Source organism: Ailuropoda melanoleuca, chromosome 2 (genome assembly GCF_002007445.2).
Source record: "Ailuropoda melanoleuca isolate Jingjing chromosome 2, ASM200744v2, whole genome shotgun sequence".
Taxonomy (NCBI): Eukaryota; Metazoa; Chordata; class Mammalia; order Carnivora; family Ursidae; genus Ailuropoda; species Ailuropoda melanoleuca.
In genome coordinates, this window is record NC_048219.1 from 115,349,187 (window position 1) to 115,373,136 (window position 23,950).

Below are 23,950 nucleotides of genomic sequence, written 5' to 3' on the forward strand. Positions count from 1 at the left end.
CTTTACACACACTATAGATTTTTGCTATTTAGGTATATTTTCTCTTTGTTCTTTCCTTTTTTTTCTGACTATGTAGTATTTTCATAACCTTTGAAGCAAATATCTTTTGCAATTCTGGTTCACAAAAAGAAGACTGATACACTTAAAATTGAAGGCAAATTACATCTGTGGTAATGTTACTCAATATTTGCACTACAAAATTGAAGTTAGCAGCATCATCACCCTCATCAAGAAGGTTATATAATTCAAAGCTATACTAAACGCTATAAAGAGTTTAAACAAAACGCCTTGACATACTATAAAATACATTATCAACCTAAACAGATCTCAGATATACTCTCAGCAAAGCAACAATATTAGGCCTATACATGAAAAACAATGAAGATTTACATCATAGACAGATGAATGCATTAGAGGTAGAAAAATGGATACATCTATTACTGAGAAAAGTGGTCATGGAATTTCCATAGGGCTGAATGACGGGGACATGACAGTCAACTGTCAGCTCTTTATCGACACTGAAAATGGAAAAATATGGTTAGATTTGACCATTTATACTAGATAATTGAGTCTAAAAGTAAACGTTTTTCATTGTATGAATTCTCACTTCTCTTTAAATTGGTAGATAGCATCAATATGAATCATGGATAGATATCGTCCACACACCCTTCTGTTTCGAACTGATCATTTATTTTGTATTCCTAAAATATCTAAGCAGGAATTAAGTGGTTAAAACAAAGCACTGCTGTTAAAATGCTCTGCATTCCCTCTTCCAATTATTTCCAGATTTAATCGTGATTTGTGTTTCAAGTAAGTCACTTAAAGTTTCAATAATTTAGTTTCTCAGGCTACAGGTTGGGGGTTGAAAGTATGACTTCTATTTACATTGAGCAAGTGAAAGAAAGAGATATTAAATGACCAACAGTATATTAAACCCAAACTTACCCTTTCTGCCCACTCTGACACAGGGAGTTACGTGGAAAGTTTTGCCAGCTCTAAAACCACGTGCTGGAGAGGGCAAAGCAGTATATATTATAGCTTCATGAATTAGCCCAAGCATTGATGCCCTGTAAAGGAATCAGGCAGGAGGCTGTAAAAGAAATTTTTAAAACTTGATTTCTCTTTTCAATAAATTTTGGGTAAGGCGTTCTTGTTTCCATAATTTAGAAAGTGGTACAACAGGGCAATTCCTGATATAAGAAGGTCATAATTGGAAAATAGGAGTGGAGACAATGCAGAACTCTGTTATGTAATCCATGTGAGGGTTTGAGAAGTGTTTTGGAATCTCTTGGGATTAAGAGCCTGATATAACTTTATTTTGTCATTTCGGTGTGGTAAGATGATTGTAACGGCCGCCAGCTTTGCCTTGAACCTCCTCCTAGACTCACAGTGTCGGGAGATCCCAGCGGCTAATACAACTATCTATCTGCACTGATGTCGTTCCCTATGTAAAACCTCACCAAAAAAGGGACAAGTAGCCTAGATAGTTGTTTGTTATAGCATTTCCTTTAGTAACATTTCTGAAACGTTAGCTCTCCAGTATTTCCAAATTTAAAAAAAATAATAATAATAACAGCATGTAAGTGTAACATGGGAATACCGCGAAAACAGCAGTTTGGCAGGAAAAGGGGATATTTCAAAATAAAGTCCCCAGCAAGAAAAATTCTGGCAGATGCACAATTCTGGATCATATTATCCAAACCGTTGGATTCTGGAAAAATTGAGGGTTTTCTTTTGTGGTTCTCATCCCTTAATAGACTGGTAGTGAATGTTCCTCGTCCAAACTGTGTTGATTCCCCCTCCCATTACTAAAGTTGAAAAATAAATATACAAAGAGCACTCGGTAAGATAAGCTTTCTCACCCTTAGAGGTGGTTTTAACACCAAAATGGCCATGTCCAGTATAAACCTTGTGTTGTGCTAATGCCTATTTTCATATGCAATATTTATCGAAGATCATCTTAAAAAGCCCCCAATCCTTGGTGTGAGCATGGCATAACATATAGAGAAGTTGAATCACTATGTTATACACCTGAAACAAATGTAAAATTGTGTGTCAATTGCACTCACATAAATTAAAAAAAAAAAAAAAAGCCCTAGATTCTAACTATCCCTTGGTGTGAGCAGCTTTAAGGGCAATTAAATCTCTCCGTGGGTTAAGAATGGTGCTCAGAGCTAATGCCTTTGGCCTGTGTGTTGAGACTTAAATTGTATATTGTTATTGAAAATTCTTAGGCTTTCAAAAATACTCTGGGCTTGAAAGAAAAGATCACCCATCAGTGGAAAAAAGAGAGGAGGGCATAAAGGAAATATAAGTAAATTCTAGAATACCTGGAAAGCTAATCCAATTCAGGTTAACTTTTTGTGGAGGTAAAAATATGTAGAATTAAGAGTGATTCCTCTGTAAATCAGATTAAATGCTATAGCATTTAAACCCGTATTGCTTTAGTCTCTTTTCATTTTTGAATAAAAAGTTTAAATGGGAATGGAAAAAAAACTGCTCATTGGCTTAACATAAATCTTTAAATTGCACTAAACTTCACCCTCAAAAAGTAGTTGAATCTCCGAGGAAAAAGAAAAGGCTGAATTCTATTTTTCATAAATGATGGATTATTGTACCACACTGTGTATTTTCCAGTAAAGTGTCCTTTTATTTGCACTGTGTGATTACAAGTTTCTAAAAGTATGTGTGGGGTCACTTGGGTGCTGTGGGAAAATGGAAGGAACACTGTTCTGTTAAAATCAGTAGTGAAATCAGAAGCAAACTATGCCCTGATTATCATAGGCATGTGTTTAAATTTTGCCTTCCTTAATTGGTGATGTTGTATTTACTTAAAATGAACAATTTGGCAAGTTTTTCTCCCTTGACAACAGAAAAGCGTAAACTGTTTTATAAGTTTGGCTGTTAAAATCAGATTTGTAAACCACAATATTCAAAGACTTTTACTGCTGTTTACAGGGACCCCATGATGGACTTTGCTTTATAACCATGTGCTTTTTACATTTTTAGTTTGTATTTATAACGCTTTCAAGTTATTTGCTTAATAAAAAGTATGCTATATATTATAGCCATCTATTGCCTTTAACTTCTGCATTACTCTTCTTAGAACAAAATGAGTGGAATGAGTGATGGTAAAGGTCTTGTAATTTGACTTGTCATCTGAGGATGATTATTTATGGCATCAGGAAATAGAAGTGGACACTCTAGTCTGTCTCCAGGAAAGTCATCCTCAGAGGCAACTTTAGAGAGTTGGGCTGGGTTAAAACCAGTGTGATCACACCCAGGACCCTGCTACTTTCTCAGTGTTTGTGAGAAGGAAACAAGACAAAGCATTTAAAAATATTTTTTCACGTTCTTTGAAAAACTAATGTACCTTACATATATGTCTCACATGTAGACCAGATGGTGATATTGAAACAGTATATATGTTTCCTATTTTATATATAAAATATTTTGTATATATTTCATAAGTGTTTTATATATATTTTATATATAATATTATAAAGGTAAATATATAAAATATATAAACATATTATATAAAGGAATATTTACACAATTATGTAAATATTTCCATTAAATATGTTTCTATATATTTAAATATACATTTATTCATATATGTGTTAAAATATATATAAAATATGTAAAACATACATAATATAAAATATACAAATATATTTTATGTTTATATATAATATATGCTTTAAAATTTTAAATATTTTTATACTTTATATATTTAAAATTATATATATTATACAAATATTATATATATAAAATTAAGAATACTATCACCAGAGTACCTAAGGGATTCTGAAAGATATAACTCATATATAATTAGTTTCATAATCTTGCATTCGTACTCTATGTACTTTCTAATCACATCATTTTAAGTAGTTCTAAAAAGGCAGGAAAAAAATGCCTCCTTTGATTCTGTGTTTCTTGGCATTCTGTCATGGAAAGTGACAAGATTTTGAGGTGAGACTAGAAATAGAAAATATTACTTTTCGTACCCTGTGAAAATTCAGATTGATTAGGCCATATTATTTCAAAAGCAGACTTGAGACCAAAATTACCCTGAGGAAATTTTTTTTTTCCTGAAGGCAGTTAAGGGTTTGTTTCTTCAGCCTCCAGTACTAGAACCCAGACCACGGGGCTCTGATAGAGCTATCATTTGAAGCAGATCATATACGACTAGTGGTCACTGCAGTGACTGGACCCAGATAAAAACTGATAGGATATGATAGTATATCCATAGTATGTGCGCGGTACATTAAGATGCTCAGAATGACTCTCTCAATCATACAATTTTGGATCAGTTGATGCTGGCTATCCATGGTCCTATGAAAGCATTTGTTGCTTGCATGGGTTCTAATGGTATGTGCTGTTTTTCCAAAATGATCTGAGGTCAATTCCTCTTCGAGATTCTTAAGTCTGGTACTTCACACTCTGCTGTACCATAATTACATAGGCCATATGCATTCTTAACCACTACAGTGAAATCCAGCACTGCCATGTAGACATGAGGTAGTCAATTTGTGTTTATTTTTTCATCATCTAGTATCACTGTCCAGAAATACAACGTGAGCCACATGTGTAATTTAAAATCTTCTGGTAGCCACATTTTAAAAAGCAACAAGAAATATGTTCTAATAATATATTAGTTTTAATAATATACTTATTTACCAACAATATCTAAAACATTATTTCAATCTCTGGCACAGCCTGCATTTCAAGTACCCAACTGCCCCAAGTGACTAGTGGCTACCATGTTAGACAACACAGGTCTAAAGCAGTGCTTCTTAATTTTCAGTTCAGATACACATGGAAAATATTTATATAGTCCACTGGAGTAAATGGGAAGGACTGCTCATAGTCAACAGTAGCTGCCCCCAGGTCTCAGGCTGCATCATTCCTACTCAATTACCCTGAGTGCTGAGGGCATCCGTAACTCTAACCCTATAAAACTGGTATGCCAGGCACAACAGTTGGCAATCTCTGGTCTACAACAGTGATTCCCAGCCTCTTCAAGTGATAGACCCATTGACCTTCCTTCCATGATAATGGTTGTACTTTTGTAACCAATTCCTTTAATAAATAGATAGCAGTAAGATACTGGGTAGATGATAGATCAGATATATATGTTATATATATATAAATATAATATAAATATATACTACTTACTACTTACTATATACAACCACTACATATATATATATATATGATTTGTGAAGAGACGTATTATTAAAATAATAAAATTGTTTTCTCCTTTTTTTTTTTCACAGTTTCTTTACATTTTCTTAGGGTGTGAGTAGACCTTCCACCACTAGTAAATGAGAACTTAAACAGATCCTGTAACTTTTCCCTTCAGTTTAAAGCAGTGATTCTCAACAGGGAGCAATTCCCCGCCCCGCCCAAAGGAGACAGTTGTCTGTGTCTGGAGACATTTTTGATTGTCATAACTAGGAGGGGGTCTTACTGGCGTATTGTGAGTAGAAGCCTGAAAAGCTTCTCAACATCCTACTTGTCCTGCATAGGACAGCCTCCTATTTCAATAAGACTTGTCTGGCTTAAAATGTCAATAGTGTCAGAATTTAGAACCCTGCTTTAACGTAAGAGAAAATATTATGGTCCAGTTAACTGGCACGTATTATCTCAATTCAGTATTTAATAGTACCTAATCCCACATGATAAACAAAACTTTGAACTAAAATTCCAAGGGTGCCTGGGTGGCTCTGTTGGTTAAGCGCCTGCCTTCAACTCAGGTCATGATCCCAGGATCTTGGGATCGAGCCCTGCATGGGGCTCCCTGCTCAGCAGGGAGCCTGCTTCTTCCTTTCCTCCCCACTCATGCTCTCTCTCGCTGTCTCTGTCTTTCTCTCGCAAATTAATAAATTAAATTAAATTAAATTAAAACGCCACTCTTCAGCTAGCTGGGAGGAAGGCAAGATGTTTTCCTCTTTCTGTCCTTAGCTTTACATTTTACCCCAAATCCCCATCTTGCTAACATGTTTGCAACTATTCTGTGGTCAAAGCTAGGGGCAGGAGGATACAAACATGTTCTTATTTGACCACCATAAGGTTTCTCATTCTCTGGGCCAGGTAGACTTCTATAGTAGATATTCTCCTATAAGTACTTTTGTGGATTCCTTGGAGACCCCACAAGGAACATTTGACTTCAACTCCTCTAATTCAGGCAATTTATTTTCTTCCAGTTGCACACCTCTCCTGTCTCTCTCTTTTTTTCTTCTCAGATCCTCAGGAGGAGTTAGGATGGTTCATGTCTAGCTCTCATACAGTGATAACTTAGCAAATATTTTATACCGCATAACTACTTCAAAAAAACTTAGTTGATTAAAACTGTTCTACTTTAAATGAGTAACTGAGCTCCTGATAAATATATATGTATATATATATTTGCTTTCCATTCGTTCAATAATACTCCAATAAATTAGAATACCAGATAAAAACCTTGTGAGACTGTTCCCATATCCAAACTTGACCTTGGACAAATTACTTAACCTCTTTGTCTCAGCTTCTTCCTCTCTAAAATGGGTAGAATTATTTTACACACTTCAAAAGATCACTGTGAAAGTTGATCCAACAAATATTGAGTGAACATTTACATTCACATGCTAAGCAATGTTTGACATATTGGGGAGACATTAGTGAACAATATTTACAAAAGTTTACAAAAATCCCTGCCCACATGGAACTTACATTGCAGTAGAATTAAGTTAAATCATGTTAGATGATTAGGAAAGTATCAAACATGTAGTGGGGTCTCAATACATTTTACATACATTATTATTAACCCAATTGAATGATGGGCTTATTCTAAAATATGATTTGAGAGGAAAAGAGCCTCTACATACCTAAGAGAGTGCCCCTAATTTTCCCATAATATCATCAACTGGGTTAAGACAAGGGAGGGCCGGTCAAGATCTATTATCTTACAGAGACAATGAATTCTTATCAGACATTAAGAATAAAGTACCTTGAATGTATTTAGACTCTATACTTAATGAAGGTCCAAAACTGAAGTGTTCTGTTCATCATGGAATTCACAGCCTTTAGCTTGGAGCCTGATGATCAGTAAACACTCAGCTAGGGGCGCCTGGGTGGCGCAGTCGTTAAGCGTCTGCCTTCAGCTCAGGGCGTGATCCCAGCGTTCTGGGATTGAGCCCTACATCAGGCTTCTCCAATGGGAGCCTGCTTCTTCCTCTCCCACTCCCCCTGCTTGTGTTCCCTCTCTCGCTGGCTGTCTCTCTCTGTCAAATAAACAAACTAAAAAAAAAAATCTTTAAAAAAAAAAGTAAACACTCAGCTAATATTTGTTCAGGAATGAATTCGACACACACCTAACTTTGAAGATAGAGCTTAGGATAGGAAGCTGAGGATAGGGGACCAATGAAGACGTGGAAAAAATCTGAGGCAAATTTGTTTCAGAATTTTACCTAGAACTGGTGGTAATTTCACATCAATAAGAAAAATAGGAAATATCTATTTCAGAAAAAGAAATCACTTTGAGTTAACATAAGAAAGAAGATTGACAAAATTATTTGGGCCAGCAGGACGTTTGAAAATTCCTGAATTACCTACAAGGAGTGTAGAGTCATAATTAATTGAAATTAACATTCTAAGAGTTTTTCCTTTAATTTAGATGAATTTTTCTTTGACCCTAATTCTGTGTATGGATACAGATAGGTGGAATTATGCAGATAAAGGTTATCATGTTCAATCTGAAGAAATGAAAGTGAAAATAAGTTGTGAATGTATGGAACTAACCACATTCTCATTGCACATTCATGTGGCAAGAGAGCTAATATTTTCATACAGGCAAATTTTTACTCATATGCTGTATCCAAACAGAAGGGCTTGAGCTATTAATTCTGGTAGTTCTATAACTCCTGCTTTCTATTCATATTTGAATAAAGTAATAATCATAAAGGAAAAATTTACCAAAAGCTTTTTTTTTATCTCCAGTGTTCAGACTGCATCATAGTGCTTCCGATACAAGCGACAAAAACCGAGTTAAAAGCAGATTAAAGAAGTTTATCACCCGAAGACCTTCCCTGAAAACTCTGCAAGAAAAGGGACTTATTAAAGGTACAGGACATTTTATACTTTTACTGTAACAGTGATAAATGAATATGCCTCTGTGTCCATAGCTATTCAGCTCTAAAGAAATATTAGGATATTTTATTCTTTTTAGGTTGCTTATTGAATGTTCTGCTCTACAACAAAGGGGGAAAAAAAAAAAAACAAAAAACTGTTGTCCAGAAAACTAATCCTGAGAAAATAAAGGTTGCAGCACAGTATCATTGAAAACAATACCTAGTTTTGCCCTCAGTGGAGCTGGACTGCACCGAGGGTTAGAGGAAGGTATCCTAGTGGCCTATTAGAATGAACCCATGTCACCATGTGCCTGGACAATACAGCTGGACCCCTGTTGCCCCAGCATGGTTAATAACAGCTTCCTTTTTACTCTCAGAGGTGTTCTGATTTGGAGAATAAATTACCTGATCACCCTAGTGATTTAATACCCAATCATTTCTCAGGAACAGGGCAAAACAGACCTGAATATTTTCAGCAATACTTAGCATGAGAATTATTTAGATAGGTTATTGTAATAACTGTCTGACCTATCCATTTCAGTCCATTTTTAAACAGGGGAACTTATCACAAGAATCATCTGGCCTTTTGAACCAATTGTGGAAGGTGAAATTTTATGAAGCATGAACATACATATAACTAATAAGGAAAATTCTTAGAATGTAAGCATTTGGGGGTAGAACTAGCACGTGCTTTGAATCAGGCTTTCCTCAGACTTTTACTCTGAAGATGTAGTTTTCAGGGCCACAGACAGTATTGGCTCCTCTAGAGATTCAGGTTCATATAATAAGACACCAGTACCTTCAGCTCTGTCTGAGAATGCACCCCATCGGTTATCATTTTCTTTGAGAGGATTCTGTTGCAGGTTATCTGCCACTTTGGAAAAAATAGAAAACCAAATTAGTAGCCCAAACAATCCCAATTTGACATAAAGTCCAATTTTTCATGACTGTGGAAAAACCGAAAGGGTTTCAATTCAGTGGCAGGGTCTGGCCCTAATCGAAATGTGAAAGAATTCACTTCATTGCTCTAGCAGTGGCCTCAGAAAGCAGCAGAGGGACTGGATGCCTAATACAGTTTTCATACTGACGTCATGGAACCACTGAACACACTCTGATGTGTACATTTCCTATCTTAGCGCTCCATTAAATTTCCACCATAGCTGACCAATGAGTCAGTATTCATTAGTAGGGCTATGGAAAATCTATGTGAAATTCTGATTTGATAAGCTCCCATTGTTGTCTTCAGCAGAATTTTCTTCCAAATACAGATCAAGTTATGCAAATATAATCACTTCTTGGTCTTGTTTCAATTTTAACTGTGAATTTTTAAAAAGCATTTACTGATATATTTTTTTTCTCTTCACTGAGTAAAAAGCATTAAACCAATTTTTAAAAATACAGGCCCAGTCAAATTTAGTACTTTAAGTCAATTTTCTTAGGATATTTAAGGCAAAGACTTCGGAAAAGCAATGAAATCATTGTTTTTGATCAGTTACGAAAAATTATATAAAATCAATGAATGATTAATGGTTAAATGGTTTCTCCAAGTAAAATGACTTAACTGTCTCAAGGAGAAGAATTACTCAGAAAGAGAGATAACCACCTTTAAAATTGTCCTCAGTGTACCTGCCCTCAAGAAGGTGGATCAAATTCTTTCGACTGGCTTATCTGCTAGATCTGGAATAAAGTCCTCCACAGCAAGGTTTCGGAAAGCTGTGGTGACAGTTGGACTCCTGAAAGTGTGCTTCCTGACACCTGGGAGGGACTCTGCAGGGCCATACCTCCCTTTCAAAGGGCTTCTTTCTCCTTTATGTAATGTTACCAGCAGGTTGAGAGGCCTGAGCTTTGATTTCAGCCAGCCTTTACCGAGCAACCACCAGGAAGCAGGAAGGGCTGTGCCTTCTTGACTTTATAATGCCCAGCAGAACAATAACCACAAAGCACTTTAGGTGAAAAGAGAATTGTCCTGATATGACACAGTCTGAACTCAGACACAAACCCTTCCTTCAATATCTATTTTTTGGACTCATGGAGACCTGGCTAATATGTGATTTCCTTGGCTGGAAGCTAGATCTGGAAACAGTCCCTTGATAGGGCTGTGTTTTCTACTTTCTTTAATATGACTAATGAGAAGGGTACATTAGAATGTCCAAAAAGGGTCAGCAGGTAATTATGGATGATAACTTAATGGAAAGAAATCTTAATAGCTCAGGTGGGTGTACCATTCACTGCACCATGGCAATGCTGGCTTCTGAAAAGCCTTCAGTTTCTCCAAGTGCTTTCACATTTGCCAAGGGAGTGGCAAGTGCCTTTCAAATGTGTGAGTTTATAACATTGAGTGTCTCATCAGAAATAAAACTCAAATCAGTTAAATATGTAAATGATAGGCAAGAGGGTACATTTTAGGGTGGTAGGTGTGTTTGTACATATTTTCTGCTTGGTTTTGAAACTGAGGTAATAGCTGTTGATGAAGTGTTGGCCAAACTACCTTATAAAATCTTTCAAATAACAGCATTGACATCCAAGGATAGAAAACTCTCGGCTATGCAATTTCTAGGAAGGATAACAACTGTTTTGTTTTTCTAGGAGGGACTATTATTTCCTTATATCAAAATGATAGAATTAGAGAGGATTGTGTTTAGAAAGTAGTTTCTTTCATCTTCATGTGGATAAAACCATAATGGATGGTATTAGTAGAAATTGAAAGTAATGCTGTACTACTCTATTTTGTGATCACTGTATTGTAAAGGAAACAAATTGTTTAAAGATGCAATAGTATGCCTCCAAGATTTATGCTGAGAAGAAGGGCTTTCCTGCCTCATCCCAGTTTTGCTCCTTGTGGGGCACCACTTGGCACTGTTTCTATTTATAGCTCTGGTGGTTGACTCCATAACTTAGGTTACAATTGTTTCGGGTAGAGATCAGTTAGTTTTTTTCAGTATCTTCCTTATCTTTAAAGTCATAATGTCTTTACTTATCAAGCTTAGATGTTATCTCAGATTTCTTTTATAACAGACATGAATTCAACTCAATTAAACCAGACCTCATCTACCTGGCCCTATTCCTCCCCAAATACTCACAGTCAAATAGACCAGATTTTGCTCTTTTCAATGGCGTTCCCTGGAACATCCAATATACTTAAATCTCTACTTATTGTTCTAGTAACCATGGAAAACTGAGACTTAGTGCCTCCATTGATGAGATAAGAAGACAAGAAGTTTAGTGTTCTTTCCCCTCTCATCTCCTCTGTCTTTGCTATTTTAAAAAACTCACCATTTCACAGATTTCTAAAATTATGATTCATTTATAGATTGATTCTAAAAGTTAAAATCAGAAAATAGCATTCATACAATTACAATTATATAAGGTTGCTTACTGCAGCTCCAAGTACTAGACTTCATTCTCTTCTTATAATATCATGACCTCTGTGATCTGTAAAAAGGAATCCCCCTTGATTGTGGTGAAAAAGACTCTCTTTTCTTTTGTATTTGAAAGTTGCATTGGTACATTTATGCTGTTTCACAAGTGCAGTCAAGTCCACCATTACCTCCCCCCACCCGCCCCCATATTTTGGATCCAAATGTGAAGAAAATCAGGCACCTGCATTTACTTTATATTGATTGTGTAAATATCATGTAATCACTGAACAAGTCACGTGCCAGATTTGGATTAACATATCCATGGGTTCAGTATTATGGCTTAATGGGCCACACAAATTATAATGTTCTTATTTTTTAAGTTTTTATTTTAATTCCAATTAGTTAACATACAGTGAGTGTTATGCTAGTTTCAGGTGTACAATATAGAAATTCAGCCCTTCCATACATCGCCCTGTCCTCATGACAAGTGCCCTCCTTAATCCCATCACCTATTTCACTCATCCCTCCACCCAGCTCCCCTCTGTTGACTACCAGTTTGTTCTTTACAGGTAAGAACCTATTTCTTGGTTTGTCTCTCTCCCTCTCTTTTTTATAATATTCTTATTTTTAAAGCTTATGCTTCATCACTTCTTTACTAGCATGCTATCTTTGATTTGATATATTTTTTGATTGTGAATTTCTCATACAGAAATTTTCCCCCCAGAGTTTCATTTTTTCCTTGCCTCCGGGCCTTCATGTCATCAAGGACTTCAATCTTCTCAGTTAAACAATCTATGTATTCTAGTCTGTGACTTCTTTCTTTTTTTCCCCCAGAATATCTTCTGAACTCCTTCCATCACCTTACTCCACTTTGGATTGGTTGTATTTTAGGTTTCACCTTTATCAGCCTGTGATTCTCTTTTACTGAACTTCTGAATTGTATTCACTGTCTTCTGAATCCATGCCTTCTCTTTCTTGCCTTAATTCCTTCTATTACTATGTAACAGCCTCTGATAACTCATTTAGAAAACAGGAGATCTTGATTGTCTAAAAATATCTTCAGTATGTCCCCATACTTGATCAATAGTTTAGTTGTTCATAAAATTCCATTGCTTCTAGAATACAGAGTTGCAGGTTCCATTCTTATGCCTGTTACTTTGAATATTTTTCTTTCAGAATCATTGGGATTTTTTGTTTTCATTTTGAGATTCTGTAATCAAGATAATGTATATCACTGGCAGAATTTAAAAACATTTATTCTCCTTAGCCCTCAACTCAAAGAATTATGATTTTTTTCTCTTTATCACTATGTTGATAAGTCCCTTCCATCAGTTTTCTCTGGTTCTTCGTTTGGAATCTTTACGATAGGAATATTAGATCAGCGGGATTTATTTTTCTCATACTCTGAAAGAATTCTCAATTTTATCCCCTTGTCTTTATTAATTTATTTTAACTTTAACAATTATATTTTCAATTTGCTACAGTCTTTCTTATTCTCAATTTCTTTTTTTGCATAAACTACTTTCTTAAATTCCACGAAGGTAGAAACTTTGTTGACCAAGTTATTCCCACACCTAATAGTGAGGATGGCACTTGGCACTTAGCACTCAATAAATATTAATTAATTGAATAAGTGACAAAATAGAAAATAGATTATATCTTTTTCTAATTTATCTGAGGATATAAATAAAAATTTGATATTGTTGTTTGGACTTTCTTTTTACTTTTGATTTTAAGATGGTCTCTCCATTCTTTAAATCATCAGTTTTATCCAGGTATATTTGTCCCATTCTACTTTTATCACATTAGTGACTTAGCTCAAATGTCTGGTGGGCAACTGTTTTTCATTCTTATTACAAAAGGAGGCTCCACAAAGACTAGCTAAAGCTCTGTGTACATGTGTAGAACTTGTTAGAGATATGGTTTTGCTGCAGCGCATTGTGTAGGGACACCCACACCTGCCTCAAACATCAAATATTTCTATAGGATACAGAAGGTCCTATATACTCTCAATAAACTTAATCAATCTTTACAGATATTTTGTGATGATAGAAACATTTCTGCCGCATTTTATAATTCAGGCAATTGAGTTTATTTGAAAATACAGTAGCTTTAGAATTTGACTAAGCTAGGTTTAAAGCTGGATTCTGCCTTTTGCCCCCTATATAACTTCATATTTGGTCATAGGCTTTTTCATCTATGAAATTAACCTTGTAAAATTTAAATGAGATGAAATATGGAAGAACTTCACACAGTGACCAGCTTACCTTAATTACTTAGCAATTTTCTTCCTTCCATCTTTCTTTCTTTTCATCTTCCATTCCTTCCTTTTTCCCCCCTCTTCTTTCCTTTCTTACTTAGGTTTATGGAGCAAATTATGATCAACATGGCCCTGGGAAACCATTTTCTCAAGTATTCCTTCAAAATTTGGGAAATCAATCCTGGCAAGTGTCAAGGAAAGGCAGTAGTAACTTGCTTACTTCAAGGCGAGCGCATAGATAATTTATGGTTGGCTCATATTTATCTTTTTGGTAATTTTCATCATGGTACTCTTTATACATAAATGGGCATGAGCTAATTTTCTTTTCTAGCTACACCCACTTACACAGTGTCATCTAATTGCTGGAACATTTAAGTAATTACCCACACAGACACAACTAATTGTTTAAGGTTTCCATCACATGAGAAAATAATGTCTTTGAAATTATAGTACTTTTATAAGATATGTCAATTATATTGAGAAGTAAAGAAAGATTTGCCATTCAAATTGCAGATACAAGTTATCAGCCCTAAACTTTCAACAGTTATCTTTATGAATAGCAAAATCATTGAGTTAAGAGGAAAGTATTTTTAAAATGATTTGTTAGAACTGTTGTATGACAGAGTAAGCTACCTGCCACATTGTTAATTTAAGCAAAATATTTATGAGCAGCACTACAATATACCTTTGGGTAGAGATATGCTCCAATATTGCCACTTTATCAGTGTTAGTCTGAGAATAATTGTATTTGAATTTATACACTGGGGCATGGGTCCATCATTGCTCGGGCCTGAAATACTCCCACAATTTCCACAATATGCACTAATGTGCTTAAAAATATCTTGTAAATCTTCTTTTCTTTAAACTTCTTTACGGTTCATAACTGAACTGTGATCCTCACGTGTGAGCTATGTCATGATTTAATATTAACCGAAATTAATAGCCAACCTTAAGCTTCTTCATCTTAGCCTACAAGCTTCCTGGTTCCTTTGCATTTACAGTTCCCAGGCAGTTTCTGTTATTTAAAAGCTCTTGGGAGCAAATGTGTTGGTAATAGAGTACCACATAGCTAGCTTTTGTTCAATAATAAAATACAGGTCACCGTGAGAGATGGCAAATGTTGAGGAAAAAAGTGCACCTGGGTAGCAGGTTAAGCCCATGTCTTTTAAAAGACCGTTATTCAGGGAGGAAATGATCCAGGTCTTATGAGATATTAAAAGCAGAATAACTTTGGAGCAACAAGAGAAAAATGAGGTCCAGAGACGGGAGCAAATTAGGTAAGGGGAAAAAGAAGGAGCCGGAATAGTAAGTTGGTTTGTCTGTGGTTCAAAACTTCCTTTCTTATGGAGAGAGACCTTTTACACAGGCATTAGTTAGAATATAATATTTGAGATGATGACTCGTATAGACCTGATTTTTAATATCCACAAAATGGTTTTACCAATTTCCTGATATATCCTACTATATTTTGTGTATTTGTATTTCATAATAATGCTAATAATAATAATAATAATGATTCTCCTTTTTCCTTTCTTTAAATTACATTTCTTACCCTTTGAGTCAAGCCCTCAAAATCTTTCCCACTTTTTTTAAGTAAGAGAAAATGCCAGATAGTATCAGGCTTCAGCCTTAAAACTGACTATATGCCTAATAATAGCCATGCTAAGTGCTGGGAATATAAGATGAATATGACCCAATTGATTCAAAACCAGCATTTTGGCATTTTGTTTTTAGCCAATGGTCTCTAAAACCCATATTAATTCTTGCCATGGCAGTAGATGCTGGTTTTATTTATTCCATGGACTATCTATCCTTAAAAGATTGCCCAGAGTTTTGGCATACCCTATGAGGTTAGTCTAATCCTGGTGCCAGTTTGAAATATTGTCTTTAAGCCTTCCATTTTGAGGACTGACATGTTTCCATAAATAAGAAGAAATAGAGCATGAGTACCAATAAGGAAACAGTAACAAATACATATGGGTTTTCTTTCATAAGAATGGGGATCTATCTATACCATGTTTTGGGAGTACTCCGCGCTTTAACTCAACGTGTGTGTGTGTGTGTGTGTGTGTGTGTGTGTGTGTACAGACTGTAAAAAAAAGATACAAAATCTCCCCTTCCATCCCTGACATTGCACAGCCAAAGTTTCTATGTTCCTGGAAGCATATCCTCAACTCGTTGCAGATGACCAAAAGTCAAGCCAATGTGCTGTTTCCCTCTTGTGTCAGGAGGCTGTTGCCCTCAGGAGAGGGGGGTCTGTGACCATTTCAATCCTATAATCACATCCTTAATCTTCCTTCCATGAAACACCTGAAGAGAAGAAAAAGATGCAGGCCATCATCGTTCACAAGAATCCCCCTTTTTAAAGGTTAGCATTTATTATTGATACCCTGCTGTTCTCCAGCAGGTGTTCTCATACCACAGAGTTCCCTTATGACTCCTAAACCCGGCTTCACAGGCAGTGGAAGATTCTTCAGCTTAGTTCCTGTTAGCTTTGCGGGGCCTCCATAGGCCCTACAAACTGTATCCAAAGCCAGAGCTGGCTATTCACTGTCTCCTTTGTAGTTTTTATAATTCTCCTGCTCACACAAAGTACTAGCTGGTGATTTCATTTTGTGGTGAGGTAGATAATTGAGGGAGAGGAAAACAGAATTTCATTGTGACTAGAAGATTGATAATTTGAACAAACTATGAATAAATGCTTCATAGGCAGTGAGATGAATTGAATTTTCCATGATGCTTGAGAAAGGAGGTCCCAGTCCTTTCTCACTCATGGTACAATTGGGATTTGAGTCTACATTATGTGCACATTGAACGTGTCTCTAAGGATAGAATATATCAGAGATCTCACAACCAGTGTCTCCTCATCGGGGTCCACATTCAGCAGATGTGTGAACTGTTACAAGCACAGGAAATATTAATACCAACAATTCATTCTGACATATCCTAAGATTAAGATAGTTCTCTTTTATTTCCTTTAGTATCACTGACATTTCGGTCTGCAAATCTTTCCCCTCAAATTCATGTCTATTATAAATCAACAGTATTCTACAAATTCCCAAGAGAAAGAAGAAAAAAAAAAACTGGATCACGTTATTGGGGGTGGTGGTGGCAAATTTTGTTCCATATTAAACTCTCTCTTTTGACTTTTTACCCTTCCTGATTAGCAACAGTAAAGTGTAACCATCCTCTCTGTAAAATTCGGTCATCAGAAAAATAACTCGGTGTTGCAAAAGTGCTATTCCAGCATTTTCTATTTTTCTTTGTGGGAAGGAGACAAGAGACCATATCAGAATTTGGATAATCATAATTGGTGGTCTGTCAATGTTAGTCAAATTGCTCTATGGAGAAGTATGTCTCCCAACTTCTCTTTGAAATTGACTGTATTGCTGTAAGTATGTTTTATCAAAGCATTTTCTGGGGCAACAGATCTGAAAACATAAACTTTATGTAACATTGTTCCTCCTTAGATATTTCCCTTTAATATGTCCTTTCTTTTTGAAGATAAAATAAAAGTACATAAAAGAGTTCTGGGAATAGGCAGCTATGTGTCGTAAACACCCTTCACTCCCCCTCGCCCAAGGCCCCCAGCCCCAGAAATTTGGAAATGATTTGATTGAAGCAATGACTGCCTTGATCTTGTTTGAATACTCCTCCTTCTTCATTGTCTCCTTCTCTCTATGGGAGGCAACAGCCCTGTCATGGAGTCACTCCTGGGAGAGAAAGAGGTATTTCAAGCAACCATATTTTCCAAACACAAAATTGAGACACATGGCCTGACAATGACATAATATTTAAAGTAGGGACTGTGTGCAAATATCCAGAACATATGGTTGAAACAGTTTTCTTATAAAAAGCAACTATTAAGACCTGCTCTAGATTCTTATTTACAAAAGGCACATTCTTCCATCCCTTTTATTCTCACTTAGAAATATTACCCACAAATCGGAAGACTGACCAGTTTGCTCTCCAACGTGTTGCTTTGCCAATGCGAGGAACTCCCCGTTGACTGGAAAGTTAAATGCGCAGCCATCAAGGAAGCAATGCAAACCAGACTGCCAAACATATTATGAATATGTTGCTCTTCTTTAAAATGCTAGTTGGTTTTTCATACTGGAGTATTGACTAACTGTCTGTGTTTGATGTATGGTTTACCAGCCTGATGTCGACTTATGGTTAGAGCTTAACTTGTTAGTTCTGCTTTTGCAGCCAATTCAGAATAACTACAGATGCCTCGAGATATTAAAATTGACTGCTCAAATGGACTCAGTGTGGGAGTTTCATTGGTTTTAAATTGATAACAGCTGAAAAGAGTGAATGATTATAGTGTACATGGGAATAGGACACAGCTCTTTCATAGGAGCTCTTGTGAACAAACTCCCTTAGTGTGGGAATTTTTTCTTTCTTTTTATATCACAGTTATTTCTAAGCAACCTTGGGTTAAAATTTTAAAATTGCACAGGCGTATGCAGAAGGCTTCCTAAGAAATAATTCCTGATAAACAGACAAATTTTGATGACGTGGGTTTCTATTCTGGAGGGAACATTTAAAGTTAAGTAGCATTCCATAAGGTGGTAATTGTGTCTATTTCCCAGGCATCTGAGTTAAATAAGCTGTATAGGAAGCATAAACTGTCATAATAGAAGGGTTGGGGTGTTGTGTACATCTCTCTTCAACTCACACAAACCGAAGCTCCAAAGTGCCTTATCACAGATAAGTCAAACAAAGCCTCTTCTTTGCTTTCTTATTCTCCTGGGAACAGTTATTATTGTTTTCATTATTTAAAAAGATGATCTGAACACTTTGTTCTCACACCGGAAAAAAAAGAACACAAAAGAGAAATGAGGAAACTTTTCCCCCCTCCTCAAATCAGAAACACTTACATAAAGAAGCTTTATGAAAATGCACTTTCACAATTTAATAGTAGCTTAGGGAAAAAGCCCAGTAAAGAAAAGAATTCAGAGAAACTTAAAGAAGTTTATAAGAAAGAAATATCTGTTTATACATGCCTTCTCCAACTTATATTTTTTCCAAGAGTTCAGTGCCCTTACTACTTAATACTAGGACATAACTCTATCCTGTTTTCAATTATCTCTAGCATTTTACTTTTGATATTCCATTATAAATATTGGAAGCATTTCATATAGCTAACTGATAGAAAACATTAATCTATAATAATAAGATTAAGTTGGGGTTTCTTGAAGAAATATAAAGCCACATATTAAGTACCTATTTCACATATTTATTTTTAAAGGAAAAAACTGAAACGTTCTGCCCAACTAGCGTATGCCAGACATGTAGCAAATACCTAGTGCTAATAACAATTTGCGGAATTAGAGATTTATTTGACAGTAACACTGACAATGTGTATGTTCAGACATGAAAGACAATAAAATATAAAGGATGCTCTGATTGTAAAACTAAATAAGTCATATATACTTGGCCAATATTTATAAGAAAGTGTGTTATATATTCATTGCTCACATTTTGCACCAGATTTTAACCTGTGTACCTGGACTAAATCTTAAAATTATCCAATTTGATGCCTTTCTGAGATGCCTATGGCCATTGAATCATGCTTTGTGCTGTGACAGATAACTTACATGGATAGTCATCTAAGAAGCTGAGACAAGGATTGACATTTTCATAGGATCCAATTCCCTCAGAAATGTAAGAGCAAAAGAGAGAAATTTTCATTCTCTTTCAACAGTTGTTGAGCTCCAATTTTTTTAATGATTTTCTTATCTACCCATTTTAGACAAGAGGGAGATTTTAGAGGAGAATGTCATCCAAGTTAAACACATGTGAGGGTCATTAACTTGAATATATCACTCTTAACTTGTCCCTTTTAACTTGGAACTCAAACTCATAGGAGGAAAAGAAAGGATGGAGGGGGAAGAGGACTGGCCTCGGTTAACCTCACAATGAAGGAATCTATCATGCAACTAGAGGCTGAGAAATAAGAAAGCTGATGTGCTGAGAATAATATCTTGAGGATATCTTAATATCTTGAGATTCCAGATAATCTAAATTTTTAGAAAAGCCATCACTCCCCCAGACTCCATCATCATTTGCCCCACCTCATGCATTCATTTCCTGAACAGTAGAATACTATGTTTACATCTTCTGTCATTCCACATTTCAAATGCAGTGGGACCTTGAGCATGTGACAATTTTTCCATTTAAAAAAAATTAATTAGCATAGGAGAACATTCAATATTATGTAAAGAATTTGACAGGACCTCACTTAATGTTTTTAGAAACAATTAATATGTCAAAAGAGGAAGTAAGAGCCTGTTTTGGCTATAAATATGTTTACATAATTACCAGTTGAAGAAGTCAAACATTTTAGGAAGAAAAAATAAACAAGGTTAGGCCCTCTCTTCATCAAAAACAGAATTCCCAATGATGTCAGATATCTCAAATACTCTAGCATAAGTTCCCTTTATTCATGAATACACTTGCGTGCATGCCCTTTAACCAGAAAGATCTCATATTTATAGTATGAATGAATAATCTTGAAGAAAAGTAATATTAGTTAGAAATACAATGCTGATCACACACAAGGAGAGGCAGTCACGTCTGTGTGTGAAGTTATGTTCAACTCAAGATGCCACGGTAGTATGGAGAAAGCATTCCAGTGGTGGCTGTACAGTATAGGAAGAGAAGCATCCTAAGTGTGATGGTACAGTGCCACATACCAGGCACTACACTGGTAGTAAACATGCCTGTCCCATACCCTAGGACTGAACAAGAAGCAGGAGCCCTGGCCGGGGAGCTGCGGCCTCAGAAGGGACTGATGGGCAGGAGATGGATAGTGGGGAAAAGAGAGACCACCATCTTGGTCCAGTACCATTTGGGGATATGGGACACTCATTGTATTTGAGGAAATTTTGGAGATGGTATTAAATACTTCTGAGTAAATTTCTAGTGGAAAGCACTTTCCTGTGATAACCCAAAGCCATCTGCTCCTACAATTAGTCATTACAGTATGAACACTACCGAAAGCCCGAAGGAAACTCCTGTCTCCCAGATGCAATTCTCTCAGTCAAGAATCTGAGAGGCTGGCATGGATATGTGTGTGGAGTTTCAGTTTCACTTATTGAGTGGGATCATAGACACTCATCTGAGCTCTGCTAGAAGGAGTCTGTGCTAATCGATTTGGCACACCATCTGGAGGCTAGAAGTGGTCTAAGCAACCTCTGCTAGAGTAGGTTCCCAGCCTGCTGCCCCCATTATCACCAGCCTAGAATCCTAGACTCCAAGGATATCTAACAAGAAATGCAGCTCATTCTTGGGAAAAAGAGATACTTGAACACAAAACTGTACTTAGTTTTATATATGTTTAAATACACAAAGAATGTTTGCAATTATGAAATATAGGAAAGACCATTTTCTTCATTGGATCTGGATACGTATGGTGTGAAGTGAAAAGGTGGTGGTGACAAGCTCTCCCTTGCTATTTGAAAGAGCTATATGCATTCTATTTTACTCAGGAAAACAATGTATTACAGTCATTAAGCCATAAAGATCACTGAATTTTGAAGTAGATCTGAAGTCTAGTCTTGGCTCTGCTACTTACTTGCTTTGAGAGTTTGGACAAGGTAATGAAATTTTCTGTCCTAACACTTTCCAGATAATACCTCTTACAATTGTTGATACTACATGAAAAGCAATTAGCATAGCAAATAATAACTATTAATTCTCATACTCTACTCCTAATTCTACTCTTTCTATGGCATGGCATATTGCAAGCTTTTCTCCTGAATGCAGAGTAGATATTCTGAAAATTGCAAAACAGATAAATTGGGGTGAGGTTTTTGTAGCATTGCATTAATAAAGCCAAAATTTTGAGCATTCTCTGCACCTCACGTTGTGCTTGTAGCACTCTCCAGTAATAAGGACGAAGGGCAACTAGGCTTACATTACTTTATGCTTTGATTATTACTTCTATCACCTATTTATATATATTCTTTAAATCACTATGTTCTAAGAGGATACAAAGATGCATAAAGCACAGCTGCCCACGAAATGAGTAAGGGAGATAAATGTACAAAAATGTGACATAATATATCAAATGTCAAATGCTTTAGGGACATTGAGGTCACGGATTTGGGGAAATGACAAGTGGGAAAAGTGTGAGAAAGATTCGTGTTCTTTATTCTGTGGTCTTTAAACGGAGTCTTGACTCCAAGCATTTGGACATATGGAGAGCTGGATGAGACATTCAAGGTGCACAGTGGTAGGAAAGCATGGGAATCATGGTTTGTCTGCAAGGTAGAGGGTTGGATGAGAAGTGTCTGAGGTGGGTGTTTTGAGCAGTGCCAGGCTCTGGAGTTTGTATTTGATTTTATAGGCAATTGTATTATTCACTTAGTACCCATTATTCATTTTTATTTATTTGGCAAACATTTATTGGATGGGCTGGATACTGGGCCCAGGAAGATGTATAAGTTATGATTTATTCCTTTCAAGTTAGACACTTTAGCTCTGCTTAGAAATACTCTACCTCAAAAAAAGCAATTCCATACCCTACAAACTTGTCCCCACTTTAGAAGACCAATGAAAAGGCATATTAATGCTTTTTATCTAATTTTACTTAATTCTTATATAACCACAGTGGGCCATGCCCCAGCAGCCTGTGGATATGAACAAAGTAGCACAGATACTAAGTCACAAATATTGTAAGTTGTGACTCCCACGTGTATAGCCATAGCAACTCAGGTTTATCCTTCTCTAAGGTCTCCCTGGCTATTTCTGGGAGCATCTGGAATGTATTGCATTTGATACCCCATTACCTACAAACATTACCTACAAACTGCCCAAGGAAGGCACCTCACCTCACTGCAGCCATGCAGCCAGTATCTTCTGAGAGATGATTTCCTCACTTCCTCAGTACTGCCCAAGAGCTTCCAGATCTACAAAACCTTCCACATGCCAAATGATACCCTGAAACTCTGGTTCCCACATTTTAAGATTCACTCTGTCTCCAGAGCAAATGGAGGGACTGCCCTTCTCAGCCACCTGCATGTCTCACCTGGTGTGTTAGGACCTGATGCAACAGCTCTTAGGCTAAATCTCACAAGGTGAGAAAATGGCTTCTTTCCATTCCATGTGAGGTCTTTTCCTCAAAAGACCTCCGATCTACTCCCTAGGACTTGGCTGGGGTACATGCATGCACAATTTTGCCATCTCTCAGAATTCCCATTGACCCCCACAAGTTCAAAATTCCTCTTAAGTCACTGTCTTTTCACCCACTAATATCAACACTTCGATTTAGACATATGGGTGATGAACATTGTTGTGCCAGTCCAGTAGGCAAACCCAGCTGAGCTATTCCATTCCATCCTTATGTGCACTCCTCCCTCCCCCCAGTGGGAGGTCTGGTTAGCCAGAAAAGTAATATAAATAAAGAGTGTGCAATAAACCCAGAGAATGTGCAGTATACAGTGTATCTCACAATCAGCTAGCTATTTATTCAGTTCTGTGGGTAGCTTCGGAACAGGATAAGGTGTTTTGGAAGTGTTATTGCATAGTGACTTTCTAAAGGAAGGGCTGAAAAAAAAATAAAGTAAGGGCTAAAAAAGAGAAACACACTATATTTGACTGGAAGCCCAAAAGAGACAAAATGTTTCGGAAACATGTGCATCATGGCCTCCTAATTTAGGCTCATAGCCCCCTCTCTCCAATTACATTCCTGGAAATGTTTTTTCGATTCTTTGCATAGAATAACTAGAGGACCACATTGTTCAGAGCCGCCCATAGGGAACAGGCAGGCCTGCGCAGAGCTTGAACCACACCTCCACGGAGCTAGCCAACACTTCCACAGAACCACATGATTCCCCGGCTCTTAATATGGTTTATTATAAAATCCTTTACCTGCCTCAAAGCACTTTTCATCAAAGCCGCTTTCAAGCTGAAGCTAAGGACCAAAGAATGCCTTTAACAGAATCCTGAAATAGCTTTTAACCCGAGGCTGAGGAGAGAAAGTGCTTTTAACCTAAAGTGCTTTCCTCTTAGGTACTTGAGCGTGTACCTAGCACTCAGCATTAGTGGCTATGAGAACACCCTGAAGACCCAAATGAAAGAGACTCCATTATAGATATTCAAACCCGTTATATTAATATATTACAAGTAATATTTGAAATCATTAAGCAGTTTTACTCCAACTAAATTTGAATCTTTTCTTATTGAACTATGCATTCATGCAAATAAATTGA

The 23,950-nt window shown here is 36.4% G+C and overlaps 1 protein-coding gene across 3 annotated transcripts in view; it reads left to right on the forward strand.

Moving 5' to 3' along the window:
* The window catches only part of ARHGAP15 (Rho GTPase activating protein 15), a 594,053-nt gene that overhangs the window by 336,305 nt on the left and 233,798 nt on the right, over window positions 1-23,950 (forward strand). For all 3 annotated transcript variants that reach the window (XM_034643265.1, XM_019800514.2, XM_002920055.4), the window contains one exon: window positions 7,981-8,103. In XM_034643265.1, coding sequence (XP_034499156.1) covers window positions 7,981-8,103 — 123 coding nt within the window. The remainder of the gene's footprint in view (window positions 1-7,980; window positions 8,104-23,950) is intronic.